Source organism: Mixophyes fleayi, chromosome 5, assembly GCF_038048845.1.
Source record: "Mixophyes fleayi isolate aMixFle1 chromosome 5, aMixFle1.hap1, whole genome shotgun sequence".
Classification (NCBI taxonomy): domain Eukaryota; kingdom Metazoa; phylum Chordata; class Amphibia; order Anura; family Limnodynastidae; genus Mixophyes; species Mixophyes fleayi.
In genome coordinates this window covers 48,373,629-48,398,006 of record NC_134406.1, presented here as the reverse complement: position 1 = coordinate 48,398,006, position 24,378 = coordinate 48,373,629, and the positions used below count along the sequence as shown (strand labels likewise).

General features: G+C 38.6%; 1 protein-coding gene across 1 annotated transcript in view; it reads left to right on the top strand.

Annotated features, from left to right (window-relative positions):
• The window catches only part of GALNT11 (polypeptide N-acetylgalactosaminyltransferase 11), a 33,325-nt gene extending 15,004 nt beyond the window's left edge, over positions 1-18,321 (top strand). The window contains exons 5-12 of the mRNA XM_075212150.1: positions 15-140; positions 393-642; positions 3,813-3,930; positions 5,383-5,535; positions 6,099-6,317; positions 16,059-16,163; positions 16,965-17,102; positions 17,737-18,321. Of these exons, the coding sequence (XP_075068251.1) occupies positions 15-140; positions 393-642; positions 3,813-3,930; positions 5,383-5,535; positions 6,099-6,317; positions 16,059-16,163; positions 16,965-17,102; positions 17,737-17,868 (1,241 nt within the window). The 3' untranslated portion in view covers positions 17,869-18,321. The remainder of the gene's footprint in view (positions 1-14; positions 141-392; positions 643-3,812; positions 3,931-5,382; positions 5,536-6,098; positions 6,318-16,058; positions 16,164-16,964; positions 17,103-17,736) is intronic.
• The last annotated feature ends 6,057 nt before the right edge of the window (positions 18,322-24,378 follow it).

Genomic DNA, 24,378 nt, shown 5'->3' with positions numbered 1-24,378 from the left:
TTTTCCCCTTCCAGATGATTTGAAGAAAGGATTAGACGACTATATTCAGGAAAATCTCCCGAAAAAGGTGAAAGTGGTGAGAAACAAGCAGAGGGAAGGGCTGATTCGTGGACGGATGGTTGGAGCATCTCATGCAACTGGTAAACATGATAGACGACATATTGCACATGTATATCATGGAACCCAATATAAAATTGCTATTTTATAAGTGTCAACCTCTTGGTAGCTCTTACTACTTATCACTTTATAAAATTGCCAAATTATTTCACGTCTTGTGCAATAGGGGAGATGAGCAAAATAAATTAAGGAAGTCAAGTTAATTTAATAAGATCTTGTATTTTCTTGGTTTATTCTTATACAATTTCTTAAAGCTCCTTCCTGTGTGTTTGCAGGTGATGTGCTCATATTCCTGGACAGTCATTGTGAGGTGAATGAGATGTGGTTACAGCCTCTACTTACTCCCATCAAGGAAAATCCCAAAACGGTGGTGTGTCCGGTCATTGATATAATCAGTGCTGACACTCTGATGTACAGCTCCTCCCCCGTCGTACGGGGAGGATTTAATTGGGGTCTCCATTTTAAGTGGGATCCGGTTCCTCTGTCAGAATTAGGAGGACCTGATGGATTCACTGCTCCATTTAGGTAGGAATTTTTTTTGCAGAGGATTTGTATTAACAAAATGTATTGAAGGGGGCCGGGGAGGGGATTTCTAAATTTCTTATTTTTCTTTTTTGTGGAGAGGTGTAAAATTCTTATATATTATGAAATAGTTTTATTTCTGAAAAGTTAATGATGTATGTGTGTACATACATTTCATGTCTTGATTTTTTTTTTTCCTTTTATAGCAAATACCACCCTTTAAAAGTGTGCTGTGAGGGGGGATTCTATTTCGAGAGCAGGCTGAAGCTGAATACACTCTTGGGCCCATGACATGCAGTTGCCTCAACTTGACAATGTAATCATGTTTCAAGTTCTCAGAGCCAATAGTTACCACTTATTACACGGATAAGTTGTAGTGATAGACTGACAAGCTTGGAGGTGGGAATGACATTGTACTATGCAGCAGCCTACTCTGCAAACTAAGTACACCCCCTCTCCAGTCTAATGCAGGGGAAGGAGATCTCACGAAAGGCTGTAGTGTGACAGCTTATGATTAGCTGACGTACAGTAACTAGAATACTTGCCTCTTTGCGTTGCATAGGCTTTTAAAAAAAAAATGCACTGAAAATGTCACAAATAAATCGGGTTGATTGACATGTCATCGTCATAACAGGTCTGTAGCCAAGTAGACTATATAGCCATGCCAATAAAAATTTAAAAAAAAAAAAAAAAAAAAAAGCACTTGCACAGGTGCAGAGGTATTACTACCTCCAGCACCATCTGGCTCTAACACATATAGAGTTAATGGCAGTAGGTGTGATGTGATACAACCTCCTCACATGACCATGCACCAGTTTGCTCAGTGTTTCATCTGCATGTGCTCCAACCAGGTTACCTATTCCTTTTGAAGATTGTCATTTTTTATTGCTGTTGACTTTTCTTTGGGCAGATCAAATTCATGAACTGATTTGAGGTAGACTTGGTAATTGCAGTTTGACACCATTGAAACATATTTAAATCCCAGCACTGCAGACCCCATTCTCCGACCTTCATGAAGTCCACATCGACTCCCTTACTTTGGTTGTAGATAAAGCTTTCTACAACCCCTTCCTAATATGTAGCATTTACTTGTTCACAATCACTCAGATAATATTGTTGCCTTTATCAAAATGATCCTGAATAGTTTTTGCATTCTCCAAAAGCTGAGCTGTCTGACAGTACCCCTTACTGGATTGCCTCTTACACACACAATCTACAATATAGTAGTTGACTATGACATTGTTTTCATCTGTAGAACAACATACAGACCATTATGGGCCAGCTTTTGTTCTGTGTCCCAGATTGGAAGTGCCTGGAAATATACTCACAGGCTGCCAGTGGGCCTCGTAGCAGAGCTCTGGCACTAATCCTCTGTAATGTGAATACGTGAACTGGCTTTCTGGAGCAGCGTGGAATCTGAAAGATTAAAACTTTGACCAAGAAAAGGATAGTATTTGAATCTATTAGCTGGACTGATTTTTGGAAAATATTTTGTGGTTGTGTTGGCAGCATATCTGTAGTGCTATAAATTTAGTGCAATATGGAAATGATTTTTAACTTTCCCGAACAGGGCTGTGCAAAAAAACAAAAAACAACAAATTCCCAGAAGCCATCAGACACCGGGAGCTGCCATCTGTTCCTCATCCACCTCACTAATTTAAATTAAATTTATAATGTAAATCGAATATAGTTTGCATTTCTTAATTTGATGGTTGTCAGCCAGCTTCCTATGTGTATTACTATTTGGCAAATGTAACAGGTGAAAATTGCAAATGTTTTGTGGAAAGCCAAGAGTTTTATAGCATAAAGGTTCAAGCACAGTATGATCCAGTAGAGGTAATGTAAAAACCACAAATACTTTTTAGCTGTCTGGGTGTCTATACACAAACAAATTGATAAGTTAGGATCAAGCCATATACCTGTGTGTTTATAATTGGATACCGATTTTAGATGAATGTTGGCGTTTGCTGTAATCTGTAGATTAAGTACTGTACAGCTGACAAGTTTAACCTTTGTCCCAAATAACTTGGATACTGTTCTGCTTGTTTTGTTAGCCACTGTTCCATCTGAAAGAAATCAGATTGCAGGATATTTTTAATGTCGGAGAAGGTTTAGTTGTGTACATACAAGATAGTAGCATCCAGCATACTTAGTAATATCTAGGTGGAAGGAGCCAGAGATTGACCCAAAGTAGGATCTTCCTGAGAAATAGTAGTGAACCCACTTTAGTGCGTATTTCTGTACCTGAACACCAAAGTTTAATTAACTGTACAGTGTGGTCCACCGTGTCAAATGCTCTTACAAAATCTAGGAGTAATACATCAGTCACCTATCCATTCCACATTAAATTTAATTGCAGATCATTAATAAGATTTGCTACTTTGGAATGGTTTGGAGGAAAGCCAGATTGAAATGGACTACATAAATGTTTTGTAAAATCTACTGATTTGAAAATTAACAGATTTCTCAATGACTTTTGATAATTTAGCTTGGTTTATAATTGAAATAATGCTTCAGTCCCACTTTTGTGGATCAGAATGACTAGTTATTATCTGTTAAAATCCCAAGGCATGGATAAGAAAATAGGGTTTTGTAAGAAAGCTGTAGGTTTAGCAGTGACAGTAATGCTAACGTGTAGGAACTTTGACTGCAACTGGTCGGGTCCACGTCAGGCATTCATATTCGGTGATATAGGCTCACTCTCAACCTCTTCTTCACGCCCTGGGGGTAAATGTATCAATATGCGGTTTTTGCAAGTTGCCGATATCCGGCGGCTTTGCAGGGTAGATTTAAAATGGCACTGTCTTTAAAGATATTGGCGTTTTGATAGCAAGCGGTTTTAATCTATTAATGACATTCCAGAACTTTGCAGGATTTTAAATTGTGATGAGAATGGTCACCTAGCATTTGGCTTTAGGTACTAGTGATTGCCTATGTATGTATTCCATATGTATCTGTAATTATGAAGATCTTTAACGCAGGGAAGGTAAGCCCCATGTGATATTCATGTTCCATTCTACAGGACCAAAGTTTTAGGAATCCATATTGAAAATGCTCAAATGCAGAATCTTGGTCTGGTATCCAATTGATTCTAAACAAGGGACAGTTGGGTCATCAAGATAATTTATTTCATTTTAACATGCCTTTGTTTATCAGATTTTTTTTAATTGCAGGTCTCCTACTATGGCTGGAGGTCTCTTTGCGATGGACAGGCAGTTCTTTAATACACTGGGTCAATATGACAGTGGCATGGACATCTGGGGTGGAGAAAATCTGGAAATCTCATTCCGGGTAAATTCTTGGGGTTCTCTAAAAGTTTTCTCCATTGTCTGGGTCAATGACTTGATGGAGATTCTATTTTCTTGTACAGTTTTAGGAAACTGCAGAATTTTTTATTTTTTAACTAGGGAATGCTTTAAAAATGGCAACTGACCCCCAAAAAAAGTTAGACAATTTTTAATGATTGATTTATTTGAATAATGTATTTTTAAACAAGTGTTATAGCAGAATTCTGCATGTGTGTGACCCTCCATATTCAAAATCCATACATTCCATTAGGACAGCGTCTTAAAAAAAGAAACAAAAAAGTTCTACGTTCTCATGGAGAAAAATATCTCCTGCAGAAAAAACACTTGTGTGATACCACCCTTAAAAAGCTACAAGCACCATCTGAGGTCAGCAGAAAATCAGCTGAAGCAAAACTTAATGGAGGTCTTCTATTTGTGCTGCATTTGTCACACTGGTTAAACAGCTAATATAAAACTGTGGCTTTAAATTGATTGTCTTCCCTTGTAGAACAGCAACGTCTTCATTTACCATGATGTCATTGACTTGGTCTATCCAAGTTGTCATGGTAGATGGGATACTATGTTTTCAGAATGGAGGGTGTAGATCAGTGTTTCCCAACCCTAGTCCTCAAGCACCCCTAACAGTGCAGGTTTTCCAGGTAACAAGTGAAATAATTAGTTCCACCTGTGGATCTTTCAACCTTTGTCAGTCAGTAATGATTACACCTGGGCTCCAGCAAAGAGGTCTGGAAAACCTGCACTGTTAGGGGTACTTGAGGACTAGGGTTGGGAAACACTGGGTTAGATTCTTGTCACATTCACGAAATGCATTAGTAAAGATTTTGTTTGCCAATTCTAAAGCCATTATGTTGGAGAAAATAAAAGGCAGGTTTGTCTGTTAGTCGAGTGCCAGTTACTTCTTTCATGGTACAGACCACTTTCTGGCAAAACAGGTTTAAGGAAGGGCACTCCCAAAAAAAAATCACATACCGTGTTTCCTGTCGCCCATTGCAAACATTTTTAGATGCTGTGAATACTTGGCTTGTTATTGCCCTGCTTGGTCCAGTTCTGTTTTTTACATCTGTAAACACAGCAATTAAATTGCTGCATTTTTCGTTCCTGTGATCCACCACTTATATAAATGGTCACCATATCTTCTCCAGGCTATGTAACATTTTACACAAACCTGGTGTTTGTGGGATAGGCTTATTTGTAGCCTAAAATGTCTGCATGTATGTTTATATCTGTGAACTATTTAGTTTTTCTTTCTATTATGGTGAATACATGTTGCTTTGTTTTTGAAGTTTTGCAGCCCTTTTCTTCCTCCCTTCCATGAACACATAATTTCTGTCCCTTCATTGACCTCCATTGTGCTATGGTGCACCTTTTAAATATGATAGGGACACATAGGGTGTTCTGCAAGTTACGTAAACATATTTTATAATCTGTATTTCAGATTTGGATGTGTGAGGGGAGCCTTCTCATTGTACCCTGCTCCAGGGTTGGACACATCTTCCGTAAAAGACGGCCATATGGCTCGCCAGGGGGCCATGACACTATGGCTCACAATTCCTTACGACTGGCACATGTATGGATGGATGACTATAAGGTAATTGCAATTAAATGAAAAAGCTTTAACCACTTGCGTTCTATTATCATATCTGTGGCAAAGAATGATAATCTTCCCTAAAGAGCCCACATGATTTGATGCCACAGAATGTGTGCAGCATACAAGTGCCTGATAATTTTTTTTTAATAACGTTCAAAGAAAAACTTCCATTTGTTTTATTCATGGATGAATGTTTAAGATGTTGTATGGAAATTAATGCATTTTATTTCCCAGATTAAATGGTTGATGAAAGAAATGCACATGATTTTTTGAGTGCAGAACATATATTTTCTGTTTATTAGTGATTTAAAGTGCAAGTGGGTCAAGCCATATTGTTTACTCTAAAAAAAAATTCATAGACTGCAATAACTACAGCTCTACCTACCGGCTCATAGCTATAAGGAATAAATGGTATCTTTCTCCCAAATGAACGCTATTTTGTACATGGGCAGTCGGTTCTATAAAACTGAATTTAACATTTATATGTTTGACACGTCGCTACTTGTAATGTTGAAAATATTAAACTAAACACATGTACTTTGTTTCTCTCCTTTTGTGGCCAGGAGCAGTATTTTGCCCTCCGACCAGAACTCCGAAACAGGCAGTATGGGGACATCAGTGAGCGAGTGGCCTTAAGGAACAGATTGAAGTGCAAGTCATTTAAGTGGTATTTGGACAACATATATCCTGAGATGCAAATTTCTGGACCCAATGCCAAAGCCCAACCACCTGTGTTTGTCAATAGAGGTCAAAAACTTCCAAAAGTCCTTCAGCGTGGGAGGGTAAGATGACCCTGCTTGTCTGGATACTGTTATAAATGTTCTGTACGGTTTTCAACAATTCTATATTTGATTTAGTAATTAGGATTAGTTTATAAGTTCAGAAGGTCGTTCACAATTTTCAAAAGTGAAGAACCGCCGTCTAAATGATCTTTGGTGATGCATTTTGCTTTTTCACAAGTGCGCCCAGTTATACAGGAAAGTGCATGGATCAAGGTGACTGCCGTCGTACAGCGCATTCCTTGTCAAGAGTGTATTGGGCACTTTTGTTTAATTTTCTGTTGTGTTTTTTATTTACTTATTTAAAATTGATATAAAGGGGTTGGTGGGCGCATTTCCATAGGATAGATGGTGTTGAATTATCTGCAACCTCTGATGTCTTTGTCTCTATACTTATAATGGGATGCAGTTTGCATCAGCTAGTTTCTTTTCTGGACATCATAATAAAAGATTACACGTGCAGGCCATTTTGCTACACTTTGTTTTAGACGCCTAGGGGGGTATTCAATTGTTGCCGTTAACGCTCTCAAACGAGCGCTCTAAAAATATTAGCGTTAATACGGTAATTACTCGCTAAATTTCATCTCTCAGCTTGAAATTCAGCGAGTAAACTACCGTATTAACGGTATTTATGCGCATATTACCGTATAAACTGTAATATTTTTCGAGCGCTCATTTTTTTTTGTTTTAGCGAGTTAAAAGCAACAATTGAATACCCCCCTAATGTGTAACTGGAAAATGCCATTCTGCTCACGTTGCACAAGCTGACACCATGGGAAAATGGGAAGGAGTGCTGCCAAATTCTAAATTCTGGTAAATCTAAAAGTTGACAAAATATTTTTAATTGATACTATGAATTGTCTTCAGTATCTCTTTTAGCTCAGTGACTTGGATGTCACCTGCATTTTAAATGCTCAGACTTATTCCCTTGCATAACTGGTCTATTTTGCCTCTCAATGTAATTTTGCACATGGGTAAACACTATCTGTGTTGGCAGTAAGTTAGTTTGAGGTAATGAGAGACATAACCCCACATATTAATACTGTAGTTTTGGCCTCCACTTATGATTTTACCGTTTCTTGCACACTTCATTACATAGGGATATGAACATATTGCTTTGGCAGAATACAAAGTAAAACAGACATTGCTAATTAGCAATGTCACTGCATACTCTGCCCTGAGTCATTCAAAAGCAGAAAAGTGCAGAGCAATCATCGCAAAATAAACATTAATTTGAATCTTGTATTCATTTTGTCTGTTTAGTTTATTACCTGAACACAATATTGTTTCACTTATCAACTCTTTAAGTCTCCTATCACCTTTGGGACTGAAATAGTTGTTTACATTTGGTAATACCTGTCCAAGTGTCCAAGCATTTCATTACTGCTTGTAGTATTAGGAAGCTCTCATGTCAGTACAGTAATGAAGGGGGAGGAGTGGGAAGCAGTGGGACAGTAATGAAGGGGGGGGGTAGAGGGAAGCAGTGGGACAGTAATGAAGGGGGGTGGGGAGTGGGACTGTGAAGAAGGGGGAGGGAAGCAGTGGGACAGGGTATGACAATGAGGGAGAAGGCATGTATGGGGGAACTCTTGTATAATTATTGTACAGTTGTATGGCTCTAATGGACAGAGGAAAATTGTAATTCACTTGACTATGTTTTGTCAATGACTCACTAATATGACACTTGGTACACTGTACATGTCCCCTTCTTATTTGATTTCTTATAATGTGCCTCACATCTAAAAATTTACTTTTTTCTTCAGAATCATAGAGGGACAACGTGGTTAAGTCCACATTACTTTGAGATAGGGAACTTTTAAAAACTGAAGAACCTCCTACTTCTGCTCCCATCACACTTCAGTTTCAGGGTCTTTACCCTGTGATCTAAATAAACAAAATAAAATGATCACTAGTTATGATTGTGGTTTTTTTTTTTGTGTTTTTTTTTTTTACATTCCCATTCCCCTTGGGGCAGTGATGGATGGTGATATTTTAATGTTGGTGGTCATGTTACGCCTTGCCATCGGGATGATGGGGCACTACTTTCCTAGGTGACTCTGATTGTGTTGGGAGAGGGGTCAGACAATCACCTGACAGCATCTTCCTCCTATCAATACAGTGCTGCAGCCTGGTGGTCAGGAACTATGGAGCCTCACCCCTCAAATATCAGGCCATTTACTGGTGTAGTCTATCGCTCGATGTCCAGGCTTCTTGGCTTTAGTAGTGGAACCAACCATGAGCACTATCGCAGTGGTTCTGAAGGAAATGAATTTTTATGTGACCATTTTGACTTGAACTGCTTTAATTCACTACTCGCAGCCCACATCCTGCGGTATTACCAGCATCTCAATACATTACAGCTTATGCATGTCATAATTCTGTATGTTATTCTGGCCAGAATTTTTATTTATGTTGTCACAATGATACCTATCACATTAAAGTTTATTTATCTGTAACATACCTGCCATTATACATCTTCATGCGCTCTAGAACCTATTATACCATTTATTTTCTTTTAGCATACGCCTCCCGGTGTCTTCTCTTTACCCCATGCAATTTCACTGGTGTACAACCAAGCTTTGGAATACTTTCATTCAGCCCATCTGTTTTTGAAGATTCAGTTAAACTCTCAATTGGGGGGATTCAACTTCTGGTCTGTTTGTCTTTACAGTGTGACAGTTAAACTTTGCCCAAAATGCAAAATTCATGTCCTGGTTTAATAACAGCATGAAGTTGACACTCACTATGTTCTTTGGTCCACTTCAGTAACACTTTTTCTAGGTCCTTTGTGTGAAACTAGAAAGGATTACGACATGTTTCTGAAATTCTTCATAGTTTAACAGCAGTACCTTCTCATGATGGTAGCAGACTGCAGTTCCAGAATCACTGGTTGCATTTGAAATGTCAGTTCTAAGAATCAAAAATTTATTTTTTTCTTCTGTAAAGTGGTCCCAGCTATGTAATACAGTGGTTTTTGAGTAGATAGTAATATAGCAGTCAGTATTTAAGAGTAGCAAATGTGCACTGTGGAGGAGCAGCGGCCATGATTGACTGTCTTTCAGTCTGTCTCCCTCACTTTTTGTCTGGAAAGTTTCAGTTTTGAAAGGGAATACCCTTCCCATTGGTTTCTGTATAGGAGGGTTATCCCATCAGTTTTTCTTGACTTTTTGGGTATGGTTTTTTATCTAGCATGGTTTCTTGTGTACCACGCTCATCTATTTTTTATTTATTTATTTATTTTTCAAAAACATCTAAAAAAAAAATTGGGATATCCAATGTCTATTTAACATGGAATTTTTTAATTCTGTTCCAAAAGCTTGCATTTTTCCTTTAACTCGAAACGGGCAGATAAAGTAATTTGATTTGGATTCGGGAGAAAAAGTTATTAAGGAATCCTCACAAAATTTGGACCCCTAAAGATAAACACCTATGATACTTTAAATAAAGCGGAATAAATAAGCCGCAGTTAGTAAATAATTTAATACATTGAAGAATCAATATTTTGGAAAGTAATGGTAGGACAGTCAAGATATTGTGCGGAAATAGGTTTTTGGACATCCTCTTATGGAAAAAAAAAAATCTTAAAAATCTGAGATGAGTGGTGGACATTTCAAATTTTTTTTTTTTTGGGGTGCTCTGATGTGGAATGATCCTTTTTATGATTGCTTGTTTCCAATCTTGAGCCCTGCACATGTTCACAAAGTTGATGGTGGTCCTCTTACAACATGAGGGGACAGTGATCATCCCGTGCGTGGTTGACAACCTACTCAAGACCTGGGGTAACTGGACAACCTTGTCCGGGACTTCTTACCAAACCTGACATCTATCCATAACTAACATAAGTTACTTTAGGGTTAAGTAAGTGTAGCTACCAAACTAAATTTTCTCCAAACTCAAACCTGATCCATGTAGCTTTTACATAAGGCCATATAACTGACCCAAGCACCTTAGCAACATCTAAGGAGATCAACTCTCTGCCCTGAATATTTTTAAAAACTCTACATATAGGGGGTATATTTACTATACTGCAGGTTTGAAAAAGTGGAGATGTTGGCTATAGCAACCAATCAGATTCTAGCATTTATTTTGTAGAATTTACTACATAAATAATTGGTTGGTATAAGGAACATCTGAATTTTTTAAATCCCACAGTTTAGTAAATCTAAACAAAAGTCTCCCGACTTAGCAGTGCACTATATAGATGCTATTGTAGCTTTACTGGAACATCACGGAGAGGTAGTAAACAGGGACAAATCTTCCCTTAACCCAGCACCCACCATTCATGTACTTATCCTCAAGACAGTCTGGTAATGGAGAAGCTGTGCCCCTTGCAGAGGTTGCTTGTTCCTCTCCTGGGTGATCCCTTTACTTTTAAGCACTCCTATCTCCCCACTTTGTCTAAAAAGTGTTCGTAAACGGCTCAGTAAAAGTCCCCTTTCAGTTTTTACATCCTCTCTCCCACAATGCTAGTTGGCCCTGATTCTGGTGGTGAAGGGGCGCAATATGTATTCACCCTCACTTTGGAGATCTAGTTCCTTTGTGGGACCTGATCCTGGTGTTGCGGACCTTCTATCACCCCTCCGTTTATTAATTTGTTCGCTTCCATTACAGTCAGGTTCTCATTTTGCACAAGGACAAGTCAAGTTCCCTACTTTTTTAATGGAAATGGTTTTAAGGTTCCATATTAATCTGAAGCTAATGCTCCCCTCTCTGCCCATGTCGTAGCAACAAAAATAATGTCACCTATGTTGCACTGTTTCCCCACCCTATGTGTATCTTGCATGGAGGTATATCCTACAGATTCTTTGAGGAGCATGGCTTGCTGCACATGTTGGCAGATTTGCATTAATGTGGCATGTTACTCTTGATGTAATTTTGACATGGGAGAGCCTATAGCACCATTGAGGATGCAATTTGATACCCTGGGGAAGCTGAATTTTCTGTGTCTTGAACAAGATAATGGCTCTCACCCTAACCCATAACTCACACGGAGCCATTGAGTCTTGAGCAAGAAAAAACACCACAACCAGAATCCTTGGGCGAAATAGCCCATATACTAAAGGATATATCAACAGGTCCATCAAGCCTCCCCTCTAAAATTAAAGTGATAAAGATTGAATTCTCCTTACTGTGCCAGGACCCACAGTCTATGCATGGGAGTGGCTGAAGCAGAAGCATATGTCTACTTACAGAAGGATACAGTAATCCCTCACTACAATTGCAGTAACATGCTGATGACCAGGAGAATAGGATGAGTAGAAGTAATGGCAGTGTTGTAGCCCTTCCATAGAAGGATCTAATGCTTTCCTGGAAAGATTGCTGGTGTAGAAGTTCGGAGGACCTGGCATCCTCTACATTTACAGTTCTAGACTCCTCCAAGTCCCAACCTCCTAGAACCCCCTCTGTGAGCCTTCATTTCTAAGATTCTGAATTACTATGGCGAAGACTTCATTCTCCTAGCTGATGAGAGATTGTTCTAGACAACGTAAGAATACTACTGTTTCAATTTATCCCAATTCGTTGTTGGAGCTACAGAAATAGATCAAGATTTCAACATGTTAAAAATAGGCTAAGAGAGCTTCAACTGCCATATTCTATGATGTTTCCTATTGGGCTCAGACACAAGGGATTCATTTTCAATTCTTAGTCCCAAAAAGATGCCTGATGATGGATAGAAAACATATTTCCATGTGGTCTGCCTACAGTTTCAAGCCCTTGAACTGTCAACATAAAACAAGAAGCTGTTAGTACTGTAAACATACAACCCTCTCACTCTAAGCAGCCTAGAATCTCAGAAACAGTAAGTTACATGAACACTTATTACTTGCTGAAGCTGTCTAGAAATAAAATCTATCCATATGTACTTTATCAACCAATTGTGAGACTGTAAATATTAGTGTAATGTGAAGAAGCTATATATGCAAGGAAGCAGCCGCCCCTCTGATATAGTACTCATTCAATGAGGGAAAGCAGGAATCCTCTTTAGACTGTATTAGCTTAGGAGGAGATGGTGTTAAATAGGTGAACATATTGCTTACAAATACGACAGTGTGGACCCAGACTCTATATTTGTTTCAAGTTTACAGAGATGGATTATTTTTGCTAAACACCATTGCATAAATTTGTCAGCTGGCATATACAGATTTGACAGTGAACCTCTTTTTCAGATGTTTCCAGATGGATAGAAAATAAATTGTCCTCCTGATCGGCTTAGAGTTTCAAACCTTGAGTTTTCAAATAAAAAACAAGATTCTTGCAGTGTCACCAGTATGTCCGTGTCAGCACTTAGATCTGTGTCCTAGAGTAAATACGAAGAAATTCAGGACTTTTATTAGCTTTGAGATTTATATAGCTAGGTATAAATCTGTATCTATTTCGAGAGAGAGACATCGAGATACTATTGCAGTGATAACAGCTTCCACTCCTTTCTACAAGATGTTGGAGTGTTTCTGTTGGAATTTGTGCCCATTCATTCTTTAAAGCATTTATGCGGTTAGGCAGTGATGTTGGACGAGAACTCCTTGCTCGTAATCTCCGTCCCAGTTCATCCTAAAGGTGTTCAATAGCTCCTACATTAAGCCGGTGGAAAGTCGGAACTCTTCAGCTATGGAATCGGCAAAGTGTTGACGACTTTTACGCACCATGTCCCTTAGTCGTTTACCCTGCTCTGTAATTTTACGTGGTCTTCCGCTTCGTGGCTGAGTTGCTGCTGTTCCTAAACGCCTCCACTTTCTAATAATATCACTTACAGTTGATCGTAGAATATCCAGCAGGGATAAAATTTCACTGACCGTCTTATAGCAAAGATGGCATCCTATCACGACCCATTTTGTATCACAAATGATTGCAAATGGAAACTGCATCTCTAGGTGCTTGATTTTATACATCTCTGGCAACGGGTCAGATTGAAACACCTCAATTCAATGAATAACAGGTGTGGCCAAATACTTTTGTCCATATAGTGTGTGTGTGTGTGTGTGTGTGTGTGTGTGTGTGTGTGTGTGTGTGTCTCTTTTGGATTACAGCTGCACTGCCCCCTACTGCGTTCCTCTCCTACAAACCGTTTGTGGCTTGTGATTGGCCCTTTTTGTTCACACACCCACAATTCCCCCAACCCCTGCATCCATTTTAAATCAGCAAATGGCATTGGTTTGGAAAAGTGGCTGCACAGAGTAGGCTCTCCAGCTATGTGGAGAAGCATGTTGGTAAAATTGTACAGTAGATGATCTGAAATTTATTACAAGAAAGCTTGTTCAGAAGTGTAGACAAATACAAACTTGCCTGTACATAGTCTGTTCCCTCCATGCAGGAGAGTGATAAACCCCTCTATTCACAAGTTTTAGTGTGCTTAATATTCTAGAATGGTTAGATATTAATGTGCTAGCGTACATATTTCTACAGACAGCGGTCTTTATAGACCTTAACGAAGTTGCATGCTATATTTTCTCCTTTTTGTACCCTTTATCTATGTAGATATTATTGTGCCTAGTTAGTGCTTGTAAAATCCTATGTAGGTCAACTCTGCATTATTCTTCCAAACTCTGGCTGAGGAGTGATACAAAGAAAACTCTAAAAGCGGTTTGCTTGCAGAGGACAAGTGTACAGCCTAGTGTACCAGTTAGATTGATATATTGACTACCTTCTGTTTGGGAATAAAATTGTGCTCTAAACTGTACAGCAGGGTGGTGAGTGGGGTTGTTTACAATACTGTGAATGTTTTATACAAAGTGTCTGTTTTACTTGTATTATTTACATTTATACATGATACTACATCTTTTTGAATTCATGTACTTTTTATTAGGGCTGGTAGGGTGTTTTGCCTATGTGCGGGATATTATACAGTATATTTATAGGAGCCACATCACAGGTAGTAGGTTTTTCTGTACTCTAGAGAGATATGAATTCTGGTCAAACACAGTGTCCACTTCAGTTTACGATATATTAAATATCATATAACGGCAAATCTATATTGATCTATTAAAACTGTACTCTTAATATATAACAATCGCTGGACTTATTTTTCATCAAAAATACTGCAAAATGGGAGGAAGATAAAATTGCCATTAAAGTTGAAGAATGGGAGAGAACCTTTTTGCAAGAACCATTGGAGTCTTGGATGGTGGCTTAGAGGGAAAATCACGTCTTTCTGTTGGGGAAAGAAACCTAAAAGGAGAGAAATGTTTTGTAAACACATGATGTGGAACGTTGCTGGCATTCCTGGACAGGAACATGGCTCATCACCCACAATTACTACTATTCATAATGCTCAGGGTAATATTGCCATTCCCACCACTGAATTATTGGACTTGCGCTACATTTAGCAGCATTATCTCTGTCCTGCTTGTCCCAGTACCGGTGTAGCTGAGGAGAAAGGTAACAAAATGAGGAGGAGACAAGGATAAGAGGTGCTAAGGGTGTGGAACAGGAGAGGGTGATAAACTGTGTCGAAGGCTGCAGATAGGTCAAGGAGGATAAGGAGGGAGTAGTGGCTTTTGGATTTGACAGAAAGATCATTAGTGACCTTGGACAGGGTCGTTTCACTGGAGTATAGGGGGGCGGAATCCAGCTTGGAGAGGATTGAGGAGAGGGTTGTCGGAAAGGTAGCTGGAGAGATGGTTGTAGACAAGGCGTTTGAGCAGTTTTGAGGCAAAAGGGAGGAGAGAGATGGGTAGGTAGTTGGACAGGATGATGGGGTCAAGATTTGGTTTTTTTTTTTTTTAAACTCAATGGGGTATATTTACTGAACTGCAGGTTCGAAAAAGCGAAGATGTTGCCTATAGCAGCCAATCAGATTCTAGGTATGATTTATTTAGTACATTCTACAAAATGACTGCTAGAATCTGATTGGATGCTATAGACAACACTTTTCCAAACCTGCAGTTTAGTAATTGTACCCCTATATGTAGAGTTTTTAAAATTATTCAGGGCAGAGTGTTAGTCTCATTAGATGCTGCTAAGGTGCTTGGTTCAGTTACATGGCCTTATCGTAAAGCAGTATCGATCAGGTTTGAGTAATACAATCCGTTGCATAAGTATCCACACCCCTGGTGCACTTAGTTGTTTAGAATGCAAAGGGCACTTGTTAGAAGGATCACCAAGAGGCCTATGGGGGCTCTGACAGTCTTCTATGATATAGATGGCAGAAGCTGTCCACCGGTCGATAGCCTGCTCACATATATATATAATATATATTATCTTGAATGAAACCTGCTGCAGTCTGCAAGAGTCCTCTGACGTGGGAGAAGATTTATATTGCGGTAGGACAATGACCCAAAGCATACAAGAAAGCCATATTCGATAACATGAGCTAAAATAAAAATAGTGTCCCTGGAGTGGCCCAGTCAGAGTCCAGACCCTCCGTCTCATAGAGAATTTGTGAAGTGCGTTGAGAATTGCTATTGATTGCCAGTCCCCACCCAGCTGGATGGAACCCGAGCAGTATTACAAAGAAAAATGGGTTCAGATGTGCAAAGCTGGTAGAGACTTACAGCTATCAGTTTATTTGGGTAATTGCAGCTAAAGTGCTTCTACCAAATATTAAAACAAGAGGCTGAATACTTCAGTAATCAATTAGTGTCTGTCTTATTTTAAATTTAGAAAGTGTTTATAGTTTTATATTTTATTTAGCATTAAAGATTATTTTGTTGATCGGTGTTATGATTTCCCAGGTAAATCCATGATGTAATATTAAACTTTATTTCTTCAGTATTGTAAATGCTCTAAAAATGTGTATTTCTTCCTCAGCTCATCAACATGCAGACAAATCGTTGTCTTGTGGCCCAGGGCCATCCGAGCCAGAAGGGGGGACTAGTAGTAGCAAAAGAGTGCGACTTCAATGATTCTGACCAGGTATGTTTTCTTCTTGATGAGTTTTTTGTTGATCCACTGTGTAGTTTTATTTCTAGGCTAGATGTTCACTTTGTTACACAAGGAACTTGTGAGAAGATCTCTACATGATGTACTTCCAGGGTGCAGGGTGCAGGGTGCACACCACCAACCAGCGAAACATGTTGGCCAGCAGCACAACTCGTTAGAAAGTTAAGGATGAGAAGGCCTAAGCATGCTGTTCAGTAGCTGACAACATACCTTGTCTAGTGTATTGGGAGGTACTGGTGTATAATTTAGGAGTCTGTAAAACCTGGTAATGAGCAGAACTTTTGGGGAGCCAGTGAAGAGATGCACATGGTGAGCTCTGTATTGAAACTTCCCTGTAACATTAGGTGCCAACAATAAATATTTAAGCCTGATGGCTCTCTGGCTTCTGAGGTCTGTCCAGCCGTGCTCTGCTCCTTTTACAACAGTTTCATTGTTATTGTCCATTCCCCTGGTAGACACAGTTACATTAAGTATGGAAAGAAAGACCACAGTGGGGGAAGAACGTCATATCCGGGTTATTCCCAGAAAGGATGTTGCTAATCTAAGGAATTTGTTGTACTTGCATAATATTTGAACATTTTTCTATTTTAAGAAATGTTATAGATAATAGGAGGGGAAGAGGTAGGAGGATGAATCACGTGATCCTTACAAAACCATTCACATTGTAAAACATAACATTTTCCCATTGCATAGATAATAAACATAACATGTTGTAGTAATCAATCCATAGATATAACTAAATGTTAGAAATGTGTTTTGTGTGACCTTTTCCAGATCTGGACTTACAATGAAGAGCACGAGCTTATCTTGAGTAATCTGCTGTGTTTGGACGTATCAGAGACTCGGTCCTCTGATCCTCCTCGGCTGATGAAATGTCATGGGTCTGGAGGCTCGCAGCAGTGGGTGTTTGGAGTAAGTGTATTCTATATGCTGTATGTATGGATAGGACATATGCCTACTGTTTCTCTGATGTTAATTGATCACCAGTAGATATACAATGGACATTGTCATTAACAGCCTCATGTTGTAGTTCTTGGTTCTGTCATGAGTAAAATTAGTGCTTATTTGAGGCAAAAAAAATAGGGCATATGTAGAACTTGTAGGCAACTTGCATAACCCCACTGCGTTATACTCCTATGTATTGCAGTGTTAATGTTTGATAACGGGTCAAATTTAAATGGAAAAATTCACTAGTTATAATTGCCAAATAGACTGATTTTTTTTTTTTGTAATTCTCATACAGGTCCCTTATTTGTATTGAATGATTAAAGACATAGTTGCCTACACTCCTGCACTGTGTGGGAGGCTCACCCATAATAGGTGACAACCTTTGGAAGCAGTTAATTCTCCCAGAGTGCTGCAAAGTTGCCCAGAAAACATGTCATCTAACTTGCGCTGGCCACGCATTGGCATGGGGATCGTGTTTTTCATTGTACAAATAGCACTTGCAATGTTATTTTTATGAGGTATGAGATATTTTTATTGCTCCCTGTTTAAATAATCTCTCAGATCTGTTAAACCCTCTCTACCACCATTATTTCTTCAGAAAAACAACCGCCTCTATCAAGTGTCTGTTGGGCAGTGTATGAAGCTCGTCGACTCGCTCAGTCATAAGGGATATGTCGCCGTGGCAATCTGTGACGGGTCACCCTCTCAGCAGTGGCATCTGGAGAACTGAGACGTCCTTTAAAACGGGCACATAGACAAAACTGTCTGCAAAGACAAAGAATACAAATGGCATTACAAGCCGTATGCTGCTATTTTAATATGGTATAATTTTAAAGGGTATTTTGTCAGACATGTTGCGCATGTAGGCAGCAGATACATTACAAAACATGCTTCTCATTACTAATGTGCAATTTACCAAGAGATGTGGGGGTAAGGAATTTTATGTTTATAAATGTTCATAAATCCTATTTGGTACATGGAAATTTTTTTAACGCATAATACACTATTTTTTATTTCACATCATATTGTCCAATAAGTATTAAGTACTTTTTAAAGCTAATAAATTCCAATTGTGTAAAGTGTTACATTTCTAGGCATTCTGGAGCATACTATTACTTTAATACTGATATGGCTTATACTTTACATGGCTTGAGGCATTTTTAATAAACTGTTGTAAATATTACTTAAAGCTCTGTTATATTTGTTTAGAAACCAGTTTGATACACTAAAGAAAAGAAAAACTAATTACCTTAATGAACAGAAAATACATAAAAAATGCAGGTTGATATTTGGTCAGTAGATTTATTAATTGTCTGAGCGCTTCTGGCTTCTCATTAAATCATTTGTACCCTCCGATATTGATCATTGTTTAGTAACGTTTCACAGTCACAGCACCGTTACAGGCTGGATGAGAGACAGATGTTTAGGATTATAGTAGAAACAAAAGCTGAAATTATGCAGTGGCATAATATGTGAACTACTGACAACTCAAACATTCAGGTAATATGTGCCCTGTATTCTAAATGTCTGTGAATGCATTCAGAATGTTGTGTATCGAAGTAGGAGTGTCAGCCAATGGTGGTAACCACTGATATATCACTCCAGGGGTAGATGTATAAATCTGCAATTCTAGCAAATAGCTGATATTCGGCAACTTTGCTGTGCAAATTTAAAACTGCCTTTTAAACACATTTCGGTTTAAATTTTCACGGCAAAGACTCCGAATATCGACAGGCGAGGCTGGGGGAGCATCTGTTCCCCGGGCCGGTCCCATAGTGGGCTACTTTGGACTGGGTCACCCGCATTTTTTTCCTTTAAAATTTTCCTAATAGGTTGCTGAGTAAAGTCATACCCGCCCGCCTAGAATTTGCCAGCCAGTGAATATCGGCAATTTGCTAGAATCGCAGATTAATACAATTACCCCCCTGGAGTCTTCTAGGGACAGTGTTAAGCTTAGAATGTGATTTCCTTAATATGTTTGGGCACAAGCATATGTATAAAAGTGAGGTAAGTGTGTTGTTAAAGGAACTATCTATTGAAAAACTACTGATAAATGAATATTACTACAGAAGAAGAAAAGGCAAGTAGTTCACTGAATTTATAAGTTGCTATAAGGTAAGAGGGTCACAAGTAAACAGAAACAAGGTCCCCTTGTACTCTGCCAGCCATCCTAAAAAGCTACCTAAAAATCTTACCTCTAAATGAGAACAGAAGATGTTTTGGCTGCATACATATGTAAGCCACCCATGTGTGTAAGTCAACAAACATTTTACTTGAAGAATTGCACATTAAGGTAATGTTCTGACCTTTTGGATATGCACAAAAACCTAAAAATAGGTTACAAATAATGTCTAAATTATGTTTAATAATAGAGTGCAAATGTGATCAAACGCACATGTCCCCCATTCAGTCTTGTACAAGGATACATATAGATAATCTAGGGCAGAGCTGCTTCCCGCTTTCATTCCTTAACTGGTACCTTATGTCTTAGTAAGGTACCGTCATGTTCTATTTTCTATCAATGTTCAATAAAGTATATGGCCATACGTTTTTATTTTTTTTTCTTTGCTTTACATATGTTGACCAGACGAAATGCAGACGTGTCATCCAATTTTGAAAAATATTAGACTTTTACTCACTTTATAAAACGATATACTAATTGCAATGTAGTTATTAATACACATGCTATTGTTAAAAGTAAATCTGATACAAAATGATGCACTTCTCTCTGGGTCATCGAAGCTTTAAATCGGCTGTTGATGTGGGGAGAAGTTCCTGCGACACTGAGATCATGTGATTGTTCTGAACCAATGTACTGTAACAGTTTAATGATGTCACAAAAGAATCTCAGGAGCAGATAGAACACATAAGGTGGCCACATTCTCATTAATGGTCATAAATATTAATGCTGTCACATAAAATGGTGAGTGCAGCTGATTCACTAGAAACCAGTGATGATATTCTGCTTCAGTGATGTCCCTGGTTGTTACTGGCTTACAATATTTATGCCTTGGCACCAGGCTCTCTTTTAATTGAAATGTCCACCAATGACTATAATGGAACACTGCCCCCCTACATTGAAACTTTGGGATTATTTGCTTTTGTATATATCTTAAAATCTATTGCTTTATAATCAATTTAGACACTGGGTGTCAGAAGAGCTCTATAAAAACTATTTCCTTTGCTTTAATATATTGTTACTTCAATGTGGAGATATATATTTATTTTCTCTTGCAGCAGTTTACATAGAAAGGTCAGGTTGCTCCAATAATTAGTCTGTGAAAGAAATGTGTTCTCATTAGTTTTATGAAGCCATTGAACTTTCTGCATAAATGTGACCTTAAATGGGTTCAGATCTTTAGTTAGCAGTCGAATTAAGTGGATTCACATACTTTTTTATAATACTTGCATTAGTGCTCTCACGATTGGACTATTGCACTTTACTTGGATCTTCCAGAAAAAGAACTGCACCTCTTGCAGCTGGTACAGAAAGCAGCAGCTCAGCTGTTTACTAACCAGCTCTGTTCTTGCCATATAATAACTTTTTTCTCCATTCCCTTCACTGGCTGAATATGAGGGCGATTCTGTTTTATGATTGGCCTTTTGACATTTACTGTTGTACACAACAAGGGTCCTTGATACTTGAAGCAGCTTCTGCTTCCTTATCCTCCCACTAGCTCACTTTGCTCCACAGATGGACAACTTCTAATAGTTCCTAGAGTCTCCCATAATTTATTTGGGGCAAATGCTTAGCCCTCTCTTCTCTACGCTTTATGTATATTTTTTAATGTGCAACTGTAAAGCACTTTGAGTCCTATTGGGAGAAAAGCAATAAAAGGAAAAAAGTTATAACCCTTGAGTCTGGAATGTCAATCAAGGGGATGACAATCAGGTGTGCGGTTAGGTGACTTTGTTCTAGTTAAATTCTCAGGACCTCAAAAAAAAGAGTTGTCGATGCTCATCATATAGTTACAAAATAATTTCTAAGGACTTTGGTGAAACCCAATCTACTGTCAGACAGATAATGTACGAATGGAGAAAATTCAACTCTATTGTTACTCTCACCAGAAGTAATCCAACAAAAATCATTCCAAGAGCAAGGTATATAATATTCCTGGAGATCACAAAGAACCCCAGTATAACATCAGTGGATCTCTTCCACCCACTGGCTAATGTTCAGTGTTTGCCTAATCGTGGACTTATGAACAGTGACAAGAATAGTGTGCATGGGATAGCAAGGAAGAAGCTGCTACTTTCCAAGAAGTTAAAGACCACCTGGATGAATCAGAAGACTACTGGAAGTATGTTCTGTGGAGTCTAAAATAGAACTGTTTTACTTTAATGTAAAACTTTATGTTCAGAGAAAACAATACATTCCAGCATATGAACCTCAATCCCAACCATGAAACACTGGTGGCAGTATCCTGGTTTGGGGCTGTTTTGCTGCCAAGAGACCATGCTCCTCCTCATAGATGGAACTATGAATACCCACAAATCTTGTGAGAATGTCCGGGTATACATCCGTGAATGCAGAACAGGTGGGTTATGCAGCAAGAGAGCAACCCTAAATACACACGTCGGTCTACAAAAATAAAAATGGTTGAATCAGAAGATATTTTGCATTTTGGAATTGCCAACGCAAAGCCAAGACCTTAATCCAATCGAAATGTGGCAGGACCTGAAGGAGATTCATGTAAGAGCCCACCAACATTGAAGCAACTCTGAATGGTGTGTGTTATGGAATTTAGACTGTAAGCCCCAATTGTGGAGGGACTTATGTGAGTTCTCATTACAGTGCTGTGGAATTAGTGGCACTATATGAATGATGATGAATGGGCCAAAATTCCTTAAAGCCAGCTATCAAAAATTACTGTAAACATTTAATTGAAGCCTTAGCTAGTCAATGGGGTGACACCAGTTACTGAACACATAAGTTCACATACATTTTATGTTTGATCATGTTGATCAATAAATGAATGAAAATATATATAATTGTGTGTTATTTAAGTAGTTAGGTTTTCTATATTTAGGACCGATAAAGATCAGAACACATTTAAGGTCATATTCATACAGGAATTCAGAAAATTCTAAAGGGTTTACAAACTTTATAGAACTATTCCAATGGCATACTCCAGAATACCTTGTGGGTTTTGTATCCAAATTGAGTCTAGTTGTGTCTATAAAATAAACTTGTAAAGTCACCCAACTATTTTTTTTTTCTATTAAAAGTGTAAACTGCTGTAGCTGGACTGGATGAGATCCACAAATCCTCGGGTTTACCAAGGGATTATAATAAAACAAACTTTCTTAATTGTTTAAAACAAACTTTTTATGGAACAGGACACAAGGTGGACAGGTTACTAGTATCCATATTGAGATCAAAATGATCTCAGAGTAATGTATTTTTGGATTAAATCATTTTCTGGTAAAATTACACATGACCCTAATCTGATTACAGAGAAGTTCTGACTGTTTTACAGCAGACTCTACAACATCTCACAAAAGAGGCGTCACGCCACTTCTTCTGCGGAGTCCGCTCTGGCCTTCCTCTCTGTGTAATTTGCCCAGACTCTCCTCTAGTACTCTTGAGGTGCTGGGTGCAGAATTCACCACTCTCAAGAAATATCTGATGTTATTAAAACCCTCATCTAATAAAACGCCAAGTCCCTATGGCTTTACAGGCACATATTCTAAAACTTTTAACTCTCTCCTCATCTTGCGGACATATTCAAAAGTGTACTAAAAGGTGGATCCTCACAAGCTGCTCTTGGAATTCAGACTATTATTCCCTCAGATTGTGTCCATCATAGATCTATCTCACTCTTGAACACATGACATTAAGATCTATGCGAAGGTACTCGCAGAACACCTTAATGTTGTACTGCCCAACTTGCTTCAATGACCAAGTAGGCTTTATACCTGGCAGACAAGCTGCACTGACACCAGGCAAGTTATTAGCTATACCCATTGTATTAATTCTAATAAGACCCCAGCACTGGTGCTTTCTCTGGACGCAGAGAAAGCAGTTGATTGCATCAGGTGGCCATTTAAGTTAAAACCCCCTAAAGAGATTGGCTTCCGTCCCTGTATTCTGGTCCTTCGGCCAGGTTCTCTGTAAATGGCGTATTATAACCCCAACGACACGAGGGATACCCCTATCACTCCTGGTTTTCTTTTTTGTGGTTGAGGCTTCTCCACACAAAGAATTCTCCATCCCCCCCCGATATTGAAGGAGTTGTGGGTGGGTCTGGAGACTAAAAGCGGAGTTTATTTGCAGGTAATAGTCTCCTAACTTTGATCTCCCCTCATACTTCTCTCCCAAACTTGTTTAATATCCTTTCTACTTTATAGCCCAAGAGGGTTCAATAAATATTTTTTCTAAAACTAAATCCCTTGCTCTCCATTGAAAAGTCATAGATATCGCTCTCCCCGACATGATGAGCCCAAACCTGTCATTACTGACATCTGTAATACTGACAACTTGAAAAAAAACCACTTCAAACAATTCTGCGGACTGAAAATGTCAGCAGCCTTCAGTGACGTCAGTTTCAAGGGACACACCGATTCCTGCTGTTAAGGTGGTAATTTAAGGAGGAGACTGCTAGACAATGTAGTAGTCTTTGTAAACAAGTCAACTTCCTCTACACACCACATAGATAAGCACATAACTTGCCCTTTCATTAGAACAACATGGGCTAAAATTGTGATTCAATATACAAAGTCTATATAAAATTGTGCTCATCCTCATACTTGTTGCAATATTCTGATTTTTATAGCAGGAAATAAATGCACTGTGGTGCTGTGACTCGTATACATTGCACCCGCTATAGGTACAGGAGCAGCTGGGAATTTTACTATTTTTTCTCCTATCATTATATAATTCAGCACATTACAGGATAAGGCTTATTTAGAGGTTTACGGTCACATTTGATATATAAATGTTTTAAAAGAGGCATGACATGTGAAGCATCATGATTGTGTGAGTGCGCCAATTATTGACAAAGCAATGGTTGATACGGTATAGAAATATTAAACAAAAATAACATTTTTTGTGCCTGAAATAAAAAAACATTAATGAAAACCATGGTCTATAGTGTGGTAATTTTTGTGTGTATCAAAGTGAATACATAGATTATCTAGTGCAAGATTGGGCAGTTGAATGGGCACCACAGCTAGTCACAGGTTACAGGGGCCGCCTGGGCAGGGGGGCAATCGGTGCCATCCGCATAAACTGATTACC